General features: G+C 39.5%; 1 protein-coding gene across 19 annotated transcripts in view; it reads right to left on the bottom strand.

The window, feature by feature from the left end:
- NRXN3 (neurexin 3) overlaps positions 1–20,944 on the bottom strand; it is a 1,691,100-nt gene that overhangs the window by 364,717 nt on the left and 1,305,439 nt on the right. For all 19 annotated transcript variants that reach the window (XM_067729075.1, XM_067728964.1, XM_067728949.1 and 16 more), the window contains one exon: positions 13,427–13,608. In XM_067729075.1, the coding sequence (XP_067585176.1) occupies positions 13,427–13,608 (182 nt within the window). The remainder of the gene's footprint in view (positions 1–13,426; positions 13,609–20,944) is intronic.

Genomic DNA, 20,944 nt, shown 5'->3' on the forward strand with positions numbered 1-20,944 from the left:
TGCAGACCTGATGGTCTATAGGCTTGAAAAGTATACTGGAAGTGGTGTGGTCTGTCTCTGGGGAGGCTGGGTTTTCATTTGGTTGATTTTGGGTTTTGTCTTTCTTTTCTGTCGGTTAGTGCTATGTGGACGCCTCTAGCAACTCTGCTGTCTGTGAAATATGGATGGATGTTCTGAAGGCATCCTGCACAATTACAAAATGAAACAATAGGAATGGTCACAGTCATGTGGAAGAACAAGGAACTGAAATTGGGGGTAAAGATGTTATTCTTTTTTGTTTCCTTTTGGTACTGAAAACAAACCAGAGTGGTTGTTACGGTGGTCACAGCAGAACCCCCAGCTGGTGAGAGGGTCCTTTGCTCTGTTTTGATTGTAAGAGTCAGGGAGGGGCTTCCCTGGTGGCGCAGTGGTTGAGAGTCCGCCTGCCGAAGCAGGGGACGTGGGTTCATGCCCCGATCTGGGAAGATCCCACATGCCGCGGAGCAGCTGGGCCCGTGAGCCATGGCTGCTGGGCCTGCGTGTCCGGAGCCTGTGCTCCGCAACGGGAGAGGCCGCAGCACTGAGAGGCCGGCGTACCGCAAAAAAAAGAAAAAAAAAAAAAAAAGAGTAAGGGAGGTTCACATGGGGATTTGGAAAACAGAGAAAAGTTCAAAGATGGAAACAAGAGTTTGGGGGGATTTGCCACTCTGTTAATACTTTAATCAATTAAATGTAGATGACCTTGGGCTTTCACAAAGCTCTGCAGAACTTAGGTTCTGACTGCTTGTACCGACTGAGGAATCCCCACCAGAAGGTCAGCTCCACAAGTCCAGGGGTTAGACTATGCTGTTCACTCTTGTATTCCCAGCACCTAGAACTTAGCACCTAGAACTTAGCACCTAGAACTTACCTGGCATGTAGTAGGAGCTGGTTGAAAACGTGATTAGGGAGGGGGAAGGGGAAGCTGGGACGAAGTGAGAGAGTGGCATGGACATATATACACTACCAAACGTAAGGTAGATAGCTAGTGGGAAGCAGCTGCATAGCACAGGGAGATCAGCTCCGTGCTTTGTGACCACCTAGAGGGGTGGGATAGGGAAGGTGGGAGGGAGGGAGATGCAAGAGGGAGGGGATATACGTATAGCTGATTCACTTTGTTATACAGCAGAAACTAACACAACGTTGTAAAGCAATTATACTGCAATAAAGATGTTAAAATAAATAAATAAATAAATAAATGATTGAATTGTTTTTCACTAAAGTACTTTACTCATCTTCACCTGCCTGGCTAACTTTAACTTGAGAATTCTATTCCTCCCACCCGCCTCTCACCTAAAGCTAAGTTTGTCATGTTATACTTCTCGCTATATGCCCCTGTATACATTCGCAACCAGACCTCAGGGAGATTTTTGTCTTTTTTTAACAGGTAGTTGTGCGTTGTGGATAGTCCAAGACCCTCCCCCATGGTGCACTGTGTTCTGGGAAACACATCACACCAAACTAATTGTTTTCATTCAAGCTTCAGTGTTGAATTAAACTTTGCTGTTTAGTTATGCTACAAAACCCACCCTAGCATCACTGATCTAAGTGGCAAAGGTGAGCGCTTGCTAACCTTAGGGACTAGTCATCAAGTCAGGGGTAAATTGAAGGGAATCTGCTCCCACTTCAAGGAATGTGATTTCCGGTGAAAAGGTCTACCTTTCAAGTTTTTACTACACTCTGCCACTGGACAGGAGAAACTAACAGACCAGTGGATGACAGCCCAGGGCTTCTGCGAAGACACTCATATTTGGTTTTAAATTAGAAATACATACAATTAAATACTGACTGCAGAGAGACTAAATGTGTTTTTGTATTATTTGAGATCATTTACAGTTTTTACATAAGAATACTTGAAGACTTCTAATAGAGCATTTATCACACAATGAAATATGTGAAGGCATTTGTCCAATAATCTCTGCTCAGATATGCAACATTTGAGAGGATTTTTGTTAAAATTTGACAAGAAAAGTTGCCTCTGAATCTCTTGGTCCACCATATTGCATGCAAAACCTTAGATTAGTTTCCAAGCCCATTTTGCATAAGGGTGTTTAAGAAAGCAATTTGGGGGTAAATGGATGCCTTAATGCTGTTGAGACAAAAAACATACTGGGAAGCAATCAAATGTGACATAAAATGAAGAATTTCTTTGAATCAAGAAATAAAATGACTTAGTTCCAATTACATATTCTGCTTTAGTCAAAATACTGTGCCCCACTCCTCCATTTCTGTTTACCATTCTTAACTGCGTAGATTAAAAAAAAAAAAATCACAGGTCCTGCTAAATTCACCACATCCAACCTCAATACTTAGTAGGTAACTCTTGAAAGCACTATATATGACATTAGCATGAAATATACTGATAGTTAGTCTTCTTTCCTTCTCAGCACTGCAAGCAATGGTTACTTAATCCTCTAAACCTTAGTTTCTTAATCTCTAAAACAGAAGTAATCTCACCAACTTGACAGTGTTGTGAGGACTAAAGGAGCTGATATATACAAAGTGGCAGGCACACTGGAAAATAAATAAAAGAGCAAATACAGAAGTGATTACAAAAACATGCATGTCGTCAGGTAAGAATACGAGTTTGTAGCTATGAAAATCAACCAGTAAAAGTCATTTCCAAAAGGCTTCAGTAACTGAACTACTGCCGTTTGCATTTTAAAAAGGGCTGAATAATTTTATGACCATTAGTAACATCTGTAGGCATGCAAGCTAAAATAACGATAAGGGTAATCAGATTCCATGCCTCACTGCCCATGGTGACCGGCAGCACCGGGGGGTTCTTCTTTAGAGAACTGCAGCATGACTGTAAATCCAAATGGCCTCCCCCAAAGCGATGCCCCAAGCGGTGAGAGACAAGGTCTGAGAGACTCATCCCCTTTGAGGACCACAGCAGGCCATGGGATCTGGCAGTTGGGTCAATTCCCATTTTGGCTCTGATCCCCATCTGCCTGGTCGCTAACTTTCCTGCTGAAAACTACAACCACTTTAACATCTTTTAGGTGTTCATTCACAGGTTTCCAACCACTTAGGCACCATGAGCTCTAGTGGATGGAAAACTAGGAAAACAATCTTATTTAATTTTGTACGTCTCTCAATGGTAACAGGGCACATTCACATGCATTCTCTCAATTGACCTTCCCTACTATACTATGAGGTTGGCAGAACAATATCTATATCTCTCCCGCTTACTTGAGATGCCTGCTAGTTGGTGGCAGAGCCAGGACTAGACCCTGTGTCTTCTGGCTCTGAGTCAGTAATGCTTATGACAACTACCAAGGGAAGAAACACAAAATGACTGGTGAGAAGACCAGAGTGACAAATATTATATGCTGTAATAAATAACAATAAAGACAAAGAAGATGTCCCCGCAAAGTGATTTCAAATGACAGATGTTTGTCCAAAAGGTATGGAAAAAAAAGAGCTCTAGAACTGCTTGGGTTTGAAAACCTCTCTCAAGCTTTATGATTTCTGCAAAACTTCACTATCTAGGTTTTGCCTGAACCTGTAGCCTTTTCTTTTTTAGCTTCCTTCCTTTTTCTCCTTCATCTTGTAAAGTTTTGTATATATTTCCCAAGTTCCTACTCATTTATCTCCTTGGATATCTCAGCAGTCCTCAGAGATTCCACTGTTACTGCCAAGCTGAGAATTCTCAAGTCCCTACCTCTAGCTCTTATCTCTCATCAGAGTTCATCACCCATCTCCTATTGGAAATCTCTATGGATTGACTCTTGGGATACCTTATATTTTGCAACATCAAAGTCAAACTATGATTTTATCCTAAAATCTATTTTTCTTACATGTCCCCTATTTGATCGTTGTTGAAATCATAACTTTCCCAGTCTAGACATTCCTTACTTGTCTCTTTCTTTCGTTCAACCAGCTGGCAATACCTGTTGATTCTAGCTCTGAAATGTCCTTTTGTTGCATCCTCATTACCTGCCTATGATCATCATCACAGAATAAGTCCTTAAAAACATTTTTCCTGGACCACTTAAACAATCACCTGCTATTTATTTTTCTTGAACCCACTGAAAAACATTCTTTCAATGGAGCCAAATAATCTTCCTAAAAATTAAGCTTTGGGCATTTCGTCTTCTGCTCAAAAACTTTCAAAATGTCTTCTCACTGCTTTCAGAAGAAATCTAACAATCATTCAAATTCTCCCCACTACAGGCCTAAAGTACCTGGAAAGAAAAAAATCAATAAACCCAAAACATAGCTATCATTAGTTTAGCATCTATCGCAGACCAGATAAGAGTCATTAAACATTTTCACACATTACTATAAATCTTTACACAGACTTGCGAGGTGACATTATTAGTTTACAGAGAAGTCAAAAAATTCACCCAAGGACATACAGCTGGTAGGGGGCAAAGCTAGACCTTGAATCACAGACCACTTTCCTCTAAAACACGGGATCTGTCTGCCATGCCACACTGTCCGCCCATTCCCTCAACTCATTTATTCTGGACACAATGAACACCTAATTTGAGAATATAACTTGGATTTCCTTCCTTTGAGGTTACGCTCATGCTAGCATCTTCATCTGGCGTGTTCCTTCTCCAGATTCCACCAGCCCAAATCTGACCCACCCTGTCCATGTCCATTTCTTCAATGTCTACAACCAGTAATATTCTTACTTTCCTTGGTATACAGCCCATCCTCCCTTAAAACGGAGCCATATGTACAATTTTTATTTCCCTCCTTGATATTAAACCTCTTCATATCTCCACCAACTCCAAATAAATTGCCGTTTCATAAATACGTGTTGAATTAAAATCATCACCAGTACACTTTCTACTCTGAAGCATTCATCGGGGTGTAATAGCAGTTAAGAATCAGAACTAGATCTGAATGCCTGCTCAGCCATTTATTAGCAGTGCTATCTTGGGAAATTCATTAGCTTCATTAAATATTAGTTGCCTCATTTATAAACTGAGGCTATTAATAGTGACTACCTCACTGAGTTGTTGCGAGCTCATAATAAGATAAAATAAACAAAGGCCTTGCACAATGTCTGGTACCTGGTACTTTGTCAGTATTAGTGGTGAGCAACAGCAATGGTAGTCACGTAAGATGATCTCTAAAGATATAGTCTGAAGCAAATGTAGGAAATAACCATCAATGCTATTAAATTACCTGCCAATTTATAGAAAATGGAGTAGAAAAACTGAATTAAAAGAGGTTAACTAAGGAGTCAAGAATAGAATAGGAGACATTTGAATTGCCAATCATCTCCTGTCATCCTGAGTATGAACTGACTTTGGGATGAAGGTTAGTTTGGTCGATCAGCAGGGCTTATCTAAATGTCTGTAAGTGATTCTAGGCTCCAAAGGTGTCATCTCAGGCTGGGAAATGACAGGTCTGGCGGTCAGTACTATCTTTGAGGCTAATATGGTTATACAGTTCCCTCCGCCATCAATCGGGGAAACACTAACAAGATGAAACAGCCCCAGTGACAGCATCAGGATCTAAGCACATGATGCTGTGGGGTGGGTGGCTAATGAATTCCCCAATCAATATGCTGAGGTCCATGCCTTCTGAATGCAGCCAGGGATCTAAAATCCGTCGTCTATAGCTTCAGGGAGTTTGTGAGTTATTTCTTGCCCTGAACAATACCCCAGGAGTAATGACTAGTAACAGTGTAAGTGGTGGGTCAATGAGATAATTCATCTAAACGACAGCATTAAGGTAGGCTTGCCATTAAGTCATATGAGCCCCAGCACTCACTTGATGGTGCCTAGGGTTTGCCTTGCTTGTTGCACTTTGGATTCATCTGTCTGAAAAGCCTCTGCTATTCAAAACTCGTTCAGCTATTTGATAACCGCAATAATCTAGGGTATATGCTACCAGGTTGACTTTAAATCAGTAGTATCCTGATGCTTCCTTAGAATTTTATATTAGTTAAGTTGACATCTCAAAGATCTGATTAAAAGTCTATTCATTATTTAGGAAAATAAAATATATTGTTTTCTCTGACTTAAAGAAAATTAATTGAAAAAACAGTACCAATAATATTAAAAGCTATCCTTGATTGAAAGCTCACTATATACCAGGAGCCATGCAAGAGTTTCAATACATCATCTCATAAATATGTAGAAAACCTAATTTCTCATATTTTAATCACTGTGTTCTTTCAAGTCTGTTAGCTCTATGTGAGCCAAGGTTGATCACAGTATCCCCAAAACATAGCACTTAGCCTGGCACATAAAAAAACACTCAGTTCACGTATAAAGAATGTCACTCATGAGCTAAATTCTCTTAATTCTAATTTCTCTAAATTCATATTATGTGTGCATTGAGGATGCTGAAACAGGACTATAATCAGTTAACAGTCAAAGGGTCACTGGTGTAAGTGACAAATGAGAAAGATATGGTCATTTGGCCTCATTTCTCATAACTGTGTACCAGCTATAAAATACTTTCTACATGCTCTGCCAACTCAATTTTTACGACTGTATTACTGTAACTTTCATCCGCACACTAGATTTATCATTCATTTTTCTTTTATATTTGAGGAATCAAAAAATCTAAGAGATGCTTTTACCTGTACACGTGCTTTTATGTTTACAGTTTACTTGGTGGCGGCAGCTCCTCATCTCCACTCGACCTGGCTGTACCCATACTGGGATGCTCGTTCTAGCAATGACCCTTTCTGGGCTCTATTAATGCCCAAGTATAGGGCCAAGCCCTTTATTTCTTTATCTGGTGCCCATGGTGGGTCTCAAACCACTTTTTTTTTTTTTTGCGATACGCGGGCCTCTCACTGTTGTGGCCTCTCCCGTTGCGGAGCACAGGCTCCAGACGCGCAGGCTCAGCGGCCATGGCTCACGGGCGCAGCCGCTCCGCGGCACGTGGGATCCTCCCGGACCGGGGCATGAACCCGTGTGCCCTGCATCGGCAGGCGGACTCTCAACCACTGCGCCACGAGGGAAGCCCCTCAAACCACTTTTATACTCTCACCGCCTAGAAAGATTTTGCTCTCCTGATGGTGCTGTTTGTGGTTATTGTTCTGTTCGCCTCCGTCTTCCCCTCCTTCTTCTCCTCTTCCTCCCCCCCTTCCACCACCACCACCTCATCCTCCTTCATCTTCTTTAGGCAAGATGAGATAGGGTTCATACGACCGAAGAAGGAACTTCAGGGCAGGGTGGATTACACTTTTATTGGTAAGCGTAGAGCCCTTTGGAACATTGTACTGAAGTGCAGAAGAAGCACGGTGCATCACCTCATGACACCGTAGAGACATAATGCCCTGCAATGAGACACCCAGGAAGCTGCAGGATTCTACTTAGCCTATTGACCTAACCAGGCGTCTCTCAGCGGGAACTGGGTTCTTCACCGCGTGCTAACGGAACACACCAAAAGTCTCAATTGTGGATTTGGTTAATTCAAAAATTTGCTTTTGATCAGATAAAATAGGAATTTGCTTGCAGAAAGTGCCTAAGTAGACTCTCAAAAATACTTAAAATGAAATTCTGCTTTCCATTATAAAACATGTTCTTCCTTTCACTATATATATATATATTTTTTTTTTTTTTTTTTCTTGAATGAAGTCATCACCTGCTGGATATTTCATCAAGAAAACTACCATTCTATCTTCATGCAGTCCTTTGCCAACAACAAAACAACTTCTGAATACTTTATCTCCTCTGAACCTCAGGAAATCTTTACTAGGTAAGCTGTTTGGTGCCCATTTAAAAGAAGAGAAAGGTGAAGCTCAAAGCAGTGGAGTGACTTGCTGAAAGCCAAGTAGCTCACTAGATATGGACAGAAATGAGACTCAGATCCAAATCTTCTGATCACAAATTAAGCACATTTTTCTACTACAGCTTCTGCCTTTCAACATGAAGCATGGAATCAAAGCCAACAGATTTAGGTAGAGCCACCTTGGAAATAACAAAAGATCTGAGGAAACACACTCGACTCCCATGCAGGTGCTGCCTCTGGTCCAGCTTACATAAGCAGTCGCTTCCGCAAAACCCCCTTCCACTCCCTTCTCCCACCTTCTCCTCCAACTCCGCCGGGATGGAACGGCCAAGCTGGGAGCTACAGAGACGATCCCCAGCAGGCCCTCTCCACAGAAGTGGCTAATGATCTGGAAAAGCTCCTAAGGCTAGAAAACCCAAAGAGGCCTTTCTCACTAAGAACAAAGAGCAGCAAAAGGAAATACAGAGCTAACCTGCAGCGCGCAGCGCTCTGTGGGAAGCAAAATTGCATCTGGTGGACACCTTTGTTGATTTCTTGTTCTTTCCCTCTTTATTTGTGTTACCGGCCTCGAATGTCAATATTCCTCTGGACTCCTCTGCAGATGCCCCCAGGTACAATGCCTGAACCCAGTCCAGTTCTGCCACCGGCCAAATCCAGAGATGAACCTAAGCTAACAGCCACCTAAACTCACTGAACACTAACCCAAAAGATGTTGATGGTTTGCTGTAAATATCCCACACGGGGACAGCCAAGTGAAGCATCCAGGCCAGCAATTTATACATGCAATAGATGTGAGCAACAGACCATTTATCATAATTCAGCTCTGCTCCCGTTTTTTCTCCAGAAGTCTCTTCAAGTGCTGTAAATTATGGGAAAACAATGCTATACAAGCCAAACTTAAATATCTGATTTCCCAAACCTGACACTACGAGAATATCATCAGTCTTTTTTTGCGGGGGGCGGGGGCAGTTTTTTGGAAAGAGAACACTTTACCATTTTGGAAAGGAGGTCAGTGTGAACAATACTAACCCTTTCTCTTCTACTTTGGTTTATGTAAGTATCTACATTATAAGCCAGGAGGGAAACAGTTGGGGAAGGTTATAGATTCTTGTCAAACAAAACAGATGTCCTGACACATAAATTTCCACTGTTCCTGAAAGGCTCATAATTAAAAAATAAATCCAAGAGGATTTACTGTAAATTACACACAGAGAGAATAAAATGAATAGGATGTCTTTTTTACATCCTGCATTAACTACATAAAGAGAAGCTAATTTTACACCCTGCATTAACTACATAAAGGGAAGCTAACTACATAAAGAGAAGCTATCTCTGTCAAGAGTTTCAGGATGGCAATAGCAAGCACTCCATGGTAATCCTTTCTCTGGTCCTATTCAGTTTGGTCTCTGTTGTATGAAGAAGGTGAGTGCAACTTGACACTGCTTCACAGAGCCTAGATGAAGGGACAGTAGGCAGATGCCACTCACAGGAATAGCTTCTCTCCAAATACTGAGCAGATTAATTTCTTAACAATAGATTTCAGTGGAGAGAACTTATTGAAACAATAATTTGTAAAAATCCCTCTGCCCTATGATACCCTCCCCTCCACAGAATTTTATTTCATGAACACATACTTCAGCAAAGATCTTTTTGCCTTTGTCAGAAACATTTTGTCTGTGATTTCATTAATATCACGATTAATAACTGACACAGAAAATAGTACATCACAGAAGTGTGAACCAAAAACGAAGAAATGTAAGCTACTTTGAAGCAATCTCTAAATTATTTTGATCTCTTGGCCTTCTCTGATTTTTTTTAATGATCTAATTCTTGCCTTATTTAATAAGTCTATGTAATCACCACGAGGCCCAGATGAGTGGGAAGACGTTTGGTTTAAAAGAAATCAGCAAAAGAAAGAAGAGCCTCTGTTCACTTGGTGAGAACAACAGATAATCTGAGCAAACTGTGAAACAGGAAAAATTGTGCCTACAGCACCTACCCAGCTCTGTCTTAGTGTCTCTTTCTTTGCACCAATTCTTCACCCTAGGGCACCAATGCCTTCATTCTGCCCAAGCTCTCTCCATAAATTCTTGCCATCCCCCCAAATGTTGTATGTCCCCAAATCAGCCATTCTAATTTCTCCTTCTTGCTTCCCAACCATCCCAACAGAACTCAAACCCTGTCAGAGCAGCTGACCTTAGCCTGGTGGGGTAAGGATAATAAGAAGACTGACTAAACTAATTAGTCAGTGATTCAAACACCTCCAGGGCACTAAGAGTTGAAAAAGATACCTACTTCCCTACAGAGTTTTTAACGTGTGGGGATTTCAGGATGACAAAGGAAGAGATATGGGAGACTTCAAGCATGTGAGGAAGGGCTGTGTGCAGCCTAGAGTGGCAGACATGGCTAGTGGAAGCCAGAACTCCTACTTGCTGGATTTACCTACTGCTCTCACGAATCCTCCCAATGCAGTGCTTGCACTGAGAGAGCGAGAGGCACTCAGAGCGGGCAGGCGAGATGATGCCTCTTCGCCATTCCTACTCTGGGGTCTCCACGACAGGCGAGTCTGTTTTAGTGTGAGTGCTCATCTTGGGGTCACGCTCCCCAGTGTTCTTGGAAGAGCATTTCCTCTTCCCTCAAATACGTTAACTTGGGGGGTAAAAAGGGCTTATTCCAATGACAGTGTTACCACTGCTCAAAACCTCCAGGAATTCCTAGGAATCGCCTTCAGCAGCTGTATATAAAACACAAACTCTCAATCTCTTTCCCTCCCTCCTCTCTCGTGCTCTCCCCCGCGCCCCACACACACTAATTTCAGAGTTTAGACTTTGTTTTGGAGCAATGTACTAGCTTGACAACAACTCAGAAGTAGCACCAAGGTATTTTTGGTTATTTCCACAATTAACACCCGCACTCGAAGAATGAAGCTTTGCCCACCTGTGACCCTTGCCAGAGCCCGGGCACTGCAAGGGGGAATGAAATCGTTTACCTCCTGTCCAACCCTTTCCGCTCTCAGTAGTGGCGCTTCCTTTCTTTTTGAGTAATTTTCTTTAGTACAAGGAAACAAACTGTGTTTAATAAACAAATCCACCTATGACAGATTGTGAAAGTCATATAAAATTAGTAGGTATTTATGGCTTCATTCTCCTGATGCGTCTATGTAAATGTCCAAAACAAGAGGCTGGATTTTGTCATCAAGTCTTTTGACCTTCCACTTGGAACTTCCCTCTCCAATGTGGTAAAAAATCTTCCCTTTGCTCTGTCCACTCTGATCTCGGTTTTTAATCACATATTCTTTACATCTCTAAGAGGACCTTTGCAGCCTAGGGCTATAGTCACCAAAGTACAGCCTATAGCCTGTTCTTATAAGTACATTTTTACTGGAATACAGTCACACACACTTTCTATCTCTGGTAGACACCAGAAACGATCCATTAGTGAACAGAAAATGATTTGAAATTACTAGACCAGTGAAGGGTTCCCATGCTCAAGAGGGTCACAGGCATGTCGGGTCCATTCCACAATGGTGTGGTTTCTTTACATCGTAGGGTCTCTTTTACTTTTCTCTAAAAATATCAGATGGCATTTCCTAACCCAAGCTCTGAAGGACAATCTGTTGGAATTTTCCAGAATGTTTAAGCAATGAAAGCATCATTGGAATAAGTCTACAATACCCAAGGGGGCTCTACACATTTTGATGTAAGATTTCTTGTATTTTTGCTTTTAAGATTTAACATGGAATGCTTTGGTTCCTCCCTGAAGTTCCCAGGATCCTCATATCCATTTTATAAAAACACTGCCAACTCCAACTAAACTACCAGAAAACAAACAAACAAACAACATTTCTCTTAAAAGTGGAGACACTTTACAAAACAGGAATGGGAAGAAATGGATAAACTGGTAGCACATTATCTGACTCGATAAAGATGATCATGGCTGTGTCAAATCTTATTCTTCCTAGCAAGTCACACTGAATAAAGAAAGAAAATGAAAGTGAGCTGGTAATAATAGACTAGTTATAGCTGCCATGAAATACTCATTAAGTTATATGCAGCATAAATCTCACAGTTTTGTAAATTATGGTAGTTCTTACAGGCCAAATAAAGATAAGCTGTACTAACTATGGCCGCCTTCTTCTGTGCTCCTTGGCGTGGCTTTGTACGATGCTTAAGCTCAGGTTCATAGTACCATATGGTTCCTGAAGCATCTGAGGAAGCTTTAAAGGTTCACAACTCTTCTCAAGACCCCTATTCTACGTTTTGAAGGTGATCGTTTCCAAGCAGTCCTTCCCTGCATTCCTAAGCAGAGTCTTGACCTGCTCTGGTTCACTCTGAGATCAGACAGGCTTCCAGCTTAAGCCTCTTCCTTCCAGCTGCTCCTGTTTCCAAGGCATATTGGAAGAGCAGGTGCTGGAGACAGGCACTGCTTCCAGGGCTGAACTTGCTGCTCTGGTTCCAGCCAGCCACCTCCACTCCAGAGCCCAGCAACGAAATCTCACTCTGCTTTCCTCGGTAGATAGGCACATTAGCAAAACTCACATTCAAAGATTCCCAGTAAATGTTGCTTTTCCTCCTTTTTGGAGGTTGGTGGTAATCCCCCGCTGACTTTTCCTCTTAACTGCTTTCCACGCCTACTATTTAAACCTAATTCTTATTGCTCCAAATTAAATCCATTCTTCCTAGCCTTGTCATTGCTACCTAATGAGAACAATTCCTCTCTTTACTTTTGGTGGCTGCACTTTGGGTACTTATGGATGAGAATCATATCCTTCTTTAGCCTACTTTCTTAACTGCAGACTGCACAGGTGATAAAATGGGTTAACTGTGGCTATAAAAATATTTTCTATCCTCACAACAAAGTAATTTTTCCTCCAAATCATTTTAATTTCTTAGAATTGCACTGTGTTCTTAATGATCTGCAGTGAGTGAGGGTGCAATCCTATTGGGTTTATATATACAAGCAAACTGCTGGATATACAAGACACACAAATACACCAACTCTTGGTCAATGTGCTGATTTCTTTTTGCCCCACCCACTGTGGCCTCAGTTTTTATCACATGTTCTTTATGTCGCTACAAGAAAGTCTGCAGGCTAGTGCAGGGGTCACCAAAGCACAGCCTGCAGCCTGTTCTTAGAAATACATTTTTATGGAATATAGTCATACATATTCTTTAAAAATGTATTGTCTGTAACTGCTTTCACATTAACAATGGCAGAGTTGAGTAGCTCTGACAGAGACTTATGACCCGAAAAGCCCCAAATATTTCTATTTGGCCCTTTACAGCAAACCTTTGCTGATCCCCCCAACTTAGGAGATCACTGACACTCAAGGTGGCCTTGCTGCTTGCACCAGGTTAAGATGAACCATACCAGGTCAGTCTCTTATTTACACCTAAGTGGTCTGTTAAGTGTTTCATGACAGGTCAAACCACCCAGAAGGGGAGGGAGTCTGGACAGGAAGAGTTTTAAATTTTCTATCCCCGAGGTACCCTCTGGGTATCATGGTTCATATCTGAGGGGTAGAATGAGGCTTAATACACACCACCTCCTGGGTGTGGCTCTAACACACTGAGGCAACGTTACAAGCATGTGCCCCTTTGCCATGTCTATCTAGAATGTTCCAGTGCATTTATCTGCCTCACCAACTCAGACCACCAGGAAGACAAGAGAATCCAGGCCACAGTCCAGTACTCACAATGTGAAGCTGAAGGAAGTCCCCGAGGCCTGGGGCGCTGTCTATGCGCACCAAGATGCCGTCCTTCACGGTGGTGCTGAAGCCCACAGCCAGGCGGTCAGAGCGCGTGCTGGGCCTGTCATTGGCCGGCCAGGTGTAGAGGATGAGGCCTCCACTTTTCCCAAAGATGTACGTGGCACCAGCTGCGAAAGCAAGGAGAGAGGGAGCCGTCAGGACCCTGCAGTGCGTATTGCCAGCTGTGGGTACACTGCTGAGACTCTGCACAGGCAGCGGTGGCGAGAAATGGCCGCCACGTGCCAGAATATGGTGACCAAGAGGGACGGCATCCAAAGCCTTGGAAGACGGCTGTCACCCCAAATTAAAGATGCAGGCAAAATGAGTTAATAACAAAGCCAATGCTAGCCAGAGACATTCCTCGCATCTTCAGATCCTGCTGTATAAGGGCAGAGGGCAGATAACATGCTGTGTCTGAGAGCTTTGCTACCTTGGGACAAACAACTTTTCTGCCTTCTTCAATCTAGGCCAGGGCAGGCAGGAGATAGGAAACTAGTTCCCCCATCTCTTAGCTATCAGAATATTCTGGTCAGTGGAGTAGGGAGCAGTTCCAGGACGGCCACACAAAACTAAAGGTAACGTGGAAGTCCAAAGCCGTTATTCCTTTCCTGCCTGTGCCCTCTGTCACCCTCACAGAAAAGAAAGCCTGAGAAAACCAAGTTACATGACTCAAAGCATTTGCCTATTTCCCTCTTATGTTGCTATAAAAAAGGTGGTAAAAATTAATTCTGGAGGTCTTTAAAAAATTAACTCTATAGTTTTTCCCCAAGTTGTGGTGCTTATCCGGTATTCTATAACAGTTTCTAGCTCCTTTCCAAACTAAATTTCAAAAAGAAGACATAGGAGACATAGGAAAAAACCCTCAATTTAATGAATTTTGATCATGAAAAGCAGTATTATCAATTATGACTAGTGGGTTCAACGTTGTTTTTAATATTTACTTGTGTTTTAACTCTTATAATTTATAAACCCAGGGGTTAGTAAAAATATATTGACTTAAAAATACTTAGAAAACAAAGAGGAAGACAAATAAAGAAAATATTTGCATCTCCTAAATTTCAAAAAATCTATTTTTACAAACAAGTTTTTAAATCTGAATTTGGGAAAAAGCATGCAGATTTGGTAGCCAGGATAGACTACACCACTGTAGTTTCTATGATTGTGTGTATGTCACCCATAGTGAGTAGTTCCATGTCACTCATTTCAAAGTTCAGAGAACATTTGGCATTAGATTTTCTTGTGTTTCCCACTGAACATAGTCCAAGCCTTGAAACTGTTTTAAAGCACCATTAGACAAGCATTCATATATCTCTAGCATTTACTAAAAATCTCAATCACTGATCAATTTATTTTACAGAGAATATTGGGTTGAATTATGTTGTTTCAAGAAGAAATGAGTTATTCAGCTTGTTTAGAAATGACAGACTAAGCTGCTATGAGGCTAGAATTAGGAGTATATGTCATATGCCATCCTCTTCTAAGGCATTAAGCCACGTTGTAGTCTGAGGCATATAGAATCTAATTTGTCCTCTTTGAAAGGTCAGTATTCTAGTTGCTCCCATATGATCAGTTTGTGTATTGTATGCAGCATAACATTATTTTCCTTTTATGAGTTTCTCAATTCTTAGGGGATGGTGTCTGAAAAGCCCTCCACAGTCATCTGGAAAATTTGGGACTGTAGTATGGAAAGTTTATGTTTAATTCTACATGCGAAACAATGTTTGTTCCTTATTATCCACCAACACCCTCAAAGATTCTTAAAATTAGAAATGGGGATATAATGATTTACTCTTGATATCTCACCATCTGTGAAGAATTTAAATAATTCCATTTCTGTAGATGATTACAAATGTCATCACCATTCTCTTTACTCTTTATTTGGAAAACTGAAGGTTACTCAGTGATTAATATATAGAATCACCAAAAGTGCAAATCATCCTGTGACATTTTGTGGCAATTTATAAAATCTTACCCTATTCTATCCTAAATATATAGTGGATTCTGCTACAGAAATAAATCCATACTCTATCAGGAAATAATTTTGTCACTACAGAAAGAAAAAGTCAAAAGGTGATAACAGTAGCAACATATACACGGTGCTTTACAGTTTGCCAAAGTGTGTTTCAGATTTATTAGCTGGGTCTTCACAGCAGATCTATGGAATATTTCATTTGTTAACACTGCTTGGAAACAGAGACCCAAATATCTGACTTAAATAAGTGGCACCTCCTTTAAGTCTCCATCTGGACCCTCGTGCCTCCAAAAGCCTGGCTTTACCATATACTAATTGTAGCTTAATATCATTCTACAATAAACTATACCAATGATGTAAAGTTGACTGTACTTCATTTTTTTCACACCTTCTCGTAAGAACGAAGCAGAATGAAAACAAAGCCATAACCCCTAAATCTGACATGTTTTCAAAAGCTAGTCTGGCTTTCTCACCATACAAATAACTTTACAAACTTTCTACTCTGCTTATATTTCACCCACTGCTCTGTTCAGTATTCTCAATACAAAGAATACAAAGAGGAAGAGCATTTTAAAAGATAAATACACAACTTCTTATACGTGGTGGCTAGAAGGTCACTGTGACTTCAATTTTTACATAAACAAAGAGTGAAACTACATTATGACAATATTACGATAAGTAGAAAGAGAATATGATTTAATTTTTTTAAATTTATTTTTACTGCCTCTGTTGTTCTGAATTTAGGATATCACTATGTTAGATAATTCTAACTTTATAGCTGAAAAGGTCATAAAAGGTACAAAGTCCTTAGCATACAGCTTTTTCTGCTATATAGAAATAAATTTTAAAATGTATTCTTGGTACTGAATTTGCTAGCAAGTGTGACTAAAGACCCTGAATGCTTCCATAGTCCAATGCTGGCTTTAGAGGAAGTTAATTAATAGTTACAACCCTCTGCTCTGATAACTTGTTATTTTTTTCTTCTTTAATTAGCTTTGTTGTCTTGCATGGTTTTTAAAGATAAATACATGCTTTCTGTTAATTTTAATATAAAATGCCTAGAGTCCCAGGGGGAACATGGAATAACTTTACGTTTTCAAATTAAAAAGTTAATTTTATTATTTTTAAATGTGGATTACAAATCAACTTTTTGGGAGCATCCCAGGAACCATAAGAATCCTCTTTAATCCATTAACGATTTTCACTTCTAAGACATGCAATACCTAATCACATGCTTTCTACTCTGAGAAAGAGACTAGCGTTTCTGATTGCTGGTTTCTCACTGTGCTCAGTATGCTGGTACTAAGATCATGCTACATTTATTAATAATCAGAACCATGGAAATGTCCTGCTTGCTAACAAAAAGTGATTCATTCAACTGATGAAAAACATGCTGTGGTGGTATTTTGGCCATTTAACATTGCAGGGTTTGCAAGTTTGCAAGCAGCTGAAGTTGCTTTGCTGAGTTCCAACCAACACAGTATTTCAGGAGTGGAATCTCCACACTGTCACCATTAGCCATGATAAGGTGGATATACTCATCTTCAAACAGTCAACAAGCATGACATGTTTTGTAACACACAACTTCTTTTGTCTCGAAAGCACCAACAATGGGTGGGGCTTATTGTTTTCATAACTAGACAGCTCGCTACTGGGATGGAGCTGATGGTGATTTTGGCAGCTCCATATACGTAGAGCATATTACTTTTCTGGATACCAACAGGAACAGAATCATGGTCCACTTTAAGATTTACATTAGATATAAAAATTATATATACATATGTGCATTAATATGCATGTATGTGTGTGTGTGTATGTATGTGTATAAAAAAAGGAAAGTTTAGTTAGAAAATAGAATAGACTACCTGGAATTAATTTATTATTTTCCCCATCAAATAATTATAAATAAAATGGCTCCAGAAAAGCAGTTATATATAATGTCGGTTATATATTTATGTTTAAAAACAACAAATTAGCTCTTTCTGAAATAATGTTCAGTTGGTATTAAAATGGAACAAGTTTGGAAGCATCTCCCAAGGGAGACCTGAAAGAGTTAAGTTTAAAGAGAACTAACAGGGAACTATACTCAGTATTTTGGAATAACCTATATGGGAAAAGAATCTGAAAAAGAATATATATATAAAATATATACATATTATATATATAATATGTACATATATAATATATATAATATGTATATATAATATGTACATATTATATATACATATTTTATATATATATAAACCGAATCACTTGGCTGTACACCTAAAACTAACACAACATTGTAAATCAACTATACTTCAATAATAAATGAATTAAAATAGAAAACTTATAGAGAACTAGATAATTTGCTAGTAGAAGAGTATAGCAGGTAGAATAATAAATTAAGTAATAAGTATAAGTCTTAGCATGCAAACCACCTGGTAGGTAAACTAGAATAAGAAACAAGATGTCAGACTCCTTCTCTGGTGCTCTTTGAACACTGCCTGAGAATTTAGTATAAAATATCAAGGCACCAAGGTATGACTGTCTACCTCTATTATATCAGGTTCCTATTCCTTATTTCTATTTTATTACTCTTTCATCAAAACCTTATTCACATTTGCATTCTTTACTGTAAATTGGTAAATCCTTTTGGAAAATAGATTATCAAGGACATAAAATATATTATGCCAGTAGATGTAGTTATTGCTATTAACTTACAATTAATCTTTTATTCATATCAATTATCATACAGATAATAAAACCAAAATGGAAAGACTTTGAAAATGACAAGTATCTCCTCTAGGAAATGAAGATATATAGAGCTCAAGGGTCTCGTAATGACTGATGACTTGAAAAACACAGTTTCTCAATTTCTTTTACGTATTTAGTTTGCTCCATGGGTCCCCTTACAGACACCCCTGGCTCTTTTGGGAGTGTTCATAACAGTAGGGTCTTATAATTCCATAGCTTCAAATGGGTTTCAAACTGCTTTCTTTGGGAGCATCTCATTTGATGTCTCTTTCCCCAGTACCCACTGAAGTGTTAATGGCAAATATTTTTGTTACTGTTTTAATAGAAAAGTAAACAAAGGCTCAAAGAGATCAAATGACTTGATTTGGTGTTAAGTGTTGGAATTGAGAGTAGAGCCGGATCTTCCCTTTCTTAATTCTTGCCTTCTCCCCTCGGCAGGGGAGAAGCTGTCCTGCTGACCCATGGGATGTATGATAGCTTCCCTAAAGGAATTCCTGGAGACCAAGAGCTCCACGAGGAGAAGGGGAGGGTAAATAACAGATGAAAAAAACTATGAACAACAAAATGTCTGCATTACAGAGGGAGCCACGAGGGAATACGAGATACGTGACATAGATTTTAGAAAGAGCCCTGCAATGTATTTGTTCAATGTATGGTTTATTATGATCTACTTTTTCTACTCCAAAATTTTAAAAATAAACACCAAAACTGATGATAAAGTAGCCTTAAATAAAGCAAAACTGAAGGGACTGAACATTAAGAGAGAAATTTCATGTATTTTAAAGAACATCCTTTATCTTTGGCAAAGAAATGATCAGATTTACTGCTCAGCTAACTGAGGAACTGACAACATTGCCTGAGTCAAGTGTATCATTGGGGAGATCCAAGCCCCATTTCTTAAACAATGCTCAGGCAAGGTAAGGGCTCTCTCCCTAAGGGGCAATTTCTTTCTCTTTCTTAAAGAAAGAATGATTAAAACCAAAGGGCATTAAGCCAGAAAACACGGAGGCAACATTTCAGAGCATATCCCTCTATTAGAGAGAAAGTATATGAGGCTCTATACATTAAAACTGATCTAAAGTAAAGCTTCCAGGGACACACTTAAACTTCCTCCTGCTTAAAAGAATTTTCACAAGCTCATTATTTTTTCCTTTGGGGCAATTATTTCTTTCACAAACCTCTGGTAGTGCTTCACAATGCTAATTATGATACTAATGTTACTACTAATATCAATAATCATACTAGCTATATGTATGAATCACTCACTATATATTATAGCATACAGTATAATATTTCAAATTCCTATATCTTTCATTTTAGATACTGTTGCTGTATTAGTTTGTTAGGGGCTGCCATAAACAAGGTGCCACAGACTGGGTGACTTAAAAAACAGAAATTTATTTCCTCACATTTCTAGAAGCTAGAATTCCGAGATCAAGGTGTCAGCAGGCTTGATTTCTTCTAAGGCCTGTCTCCTTGGCTTCTAAATGTTCTTCTCCCTCCCTGTGTCACCACGTGGCCTATCATCTTTACCCATCTGTGTCCTAATTTCCTCTTCTTATAAGGATACCAGTCACATCGGATTCGGGCCCACCCTAATGACCTCATTTTAACTTAATTACCTCTTTAGAGACTCTATCTCCAATTACAGTTATAGTCTGAGGTAGTGGAGGTTATGACTTTAACATATAAATTTTGAGGGGACACAATTCAGCCTGTAACAGTCACTCTTCCAGTTTTAAAGATGAGGAAAGCTATATATAGAATGAGGTTAAAAACAAAAAATAAAAAACAAAAAAAACCTTGCCTAGGACCCAAAGAAATCAGGAATTTAATCCAGATCTATCTAACTTAATGATCTACATTCTTTTTACTGTGTCAAACTGTATGCCCTAATATGTTTCCTTTGACTTTACCTATGTATCTGTGTGGGGATGGGGATAATGATGGAGAGAAGAAAGACAATGGTTTGCTAACATGTGGCAAAAAATAAACAACAGCAAACAAGATGGAAACTCAATTCCCACGCAATGGAAATGGCAGTAGAGGGCTGATCCAGATCATTTTATCTTACTTAAATGACAATGGTTTAATATGAAGTTGTTCTCTATCAAGTATACAAAGCAAGGTCAGACAATAGCCTATTCCTGATCAATTACTCCATACTCATAAAATTCTAAATTATGAAGAGTGGACTCTATAATGAGGTTTATTTCAGAGATTAACTATAGTCAACTTAATTTAACTTTCATAACTGAGCTAGTTTTTTATATAGCAAAACAAAGTAAGTCCTAGGAAATTACACAGTATTCAGGTTTAAGAAAATATATATTAAGTCTTACTGTCAAACAAAATGAAAATTCAGAACCCTTCTGTACCATGAGCTCCTGAAGGACAGGGTTGTTTAATTTATCTCTCTATCAACACTGTGAATGCTCAGGAAATAAATGCTGCTGAATTAATCAATAAAACTTGGCTCAGCTATACTTTCATATCTTCACACTGTCATTCAGGCATCTTCCCATTAATCCATCTCAGTTTTATGTCATTTCATCTCATTGTGGAAATATTTTATAAATACTCATCAATTAGGGTTCACAACATCTCCTATGATGGAATAGCTTCCAATTTATAAAAGAAATCTAACTGCAAAGACATTTGAATGATTTTTCTTTGGTGAATTTTTGGCAGGCTCAGATAAGAAAATCACACCCACTTTTAGTCAAATTGTTTTATGTTTACCCTTCAGTTCCTAA

The sequence above is a fragment of the Pseudorca crassidens genome, chromosome 1 (assembly GCF_039906515.1).
Source record: "Pseudorca crassidens isolate mPseCra1 chromosome 1, mPseCra1.hap1, whole genome shotgun sequence".
NCBI classification, from domain to species: Eukaryota; Metazoa; Chordata; class Mammalia; order Artiodactyla; family Delphinidae; genus Pseudorca; species Pseudorca crassidens.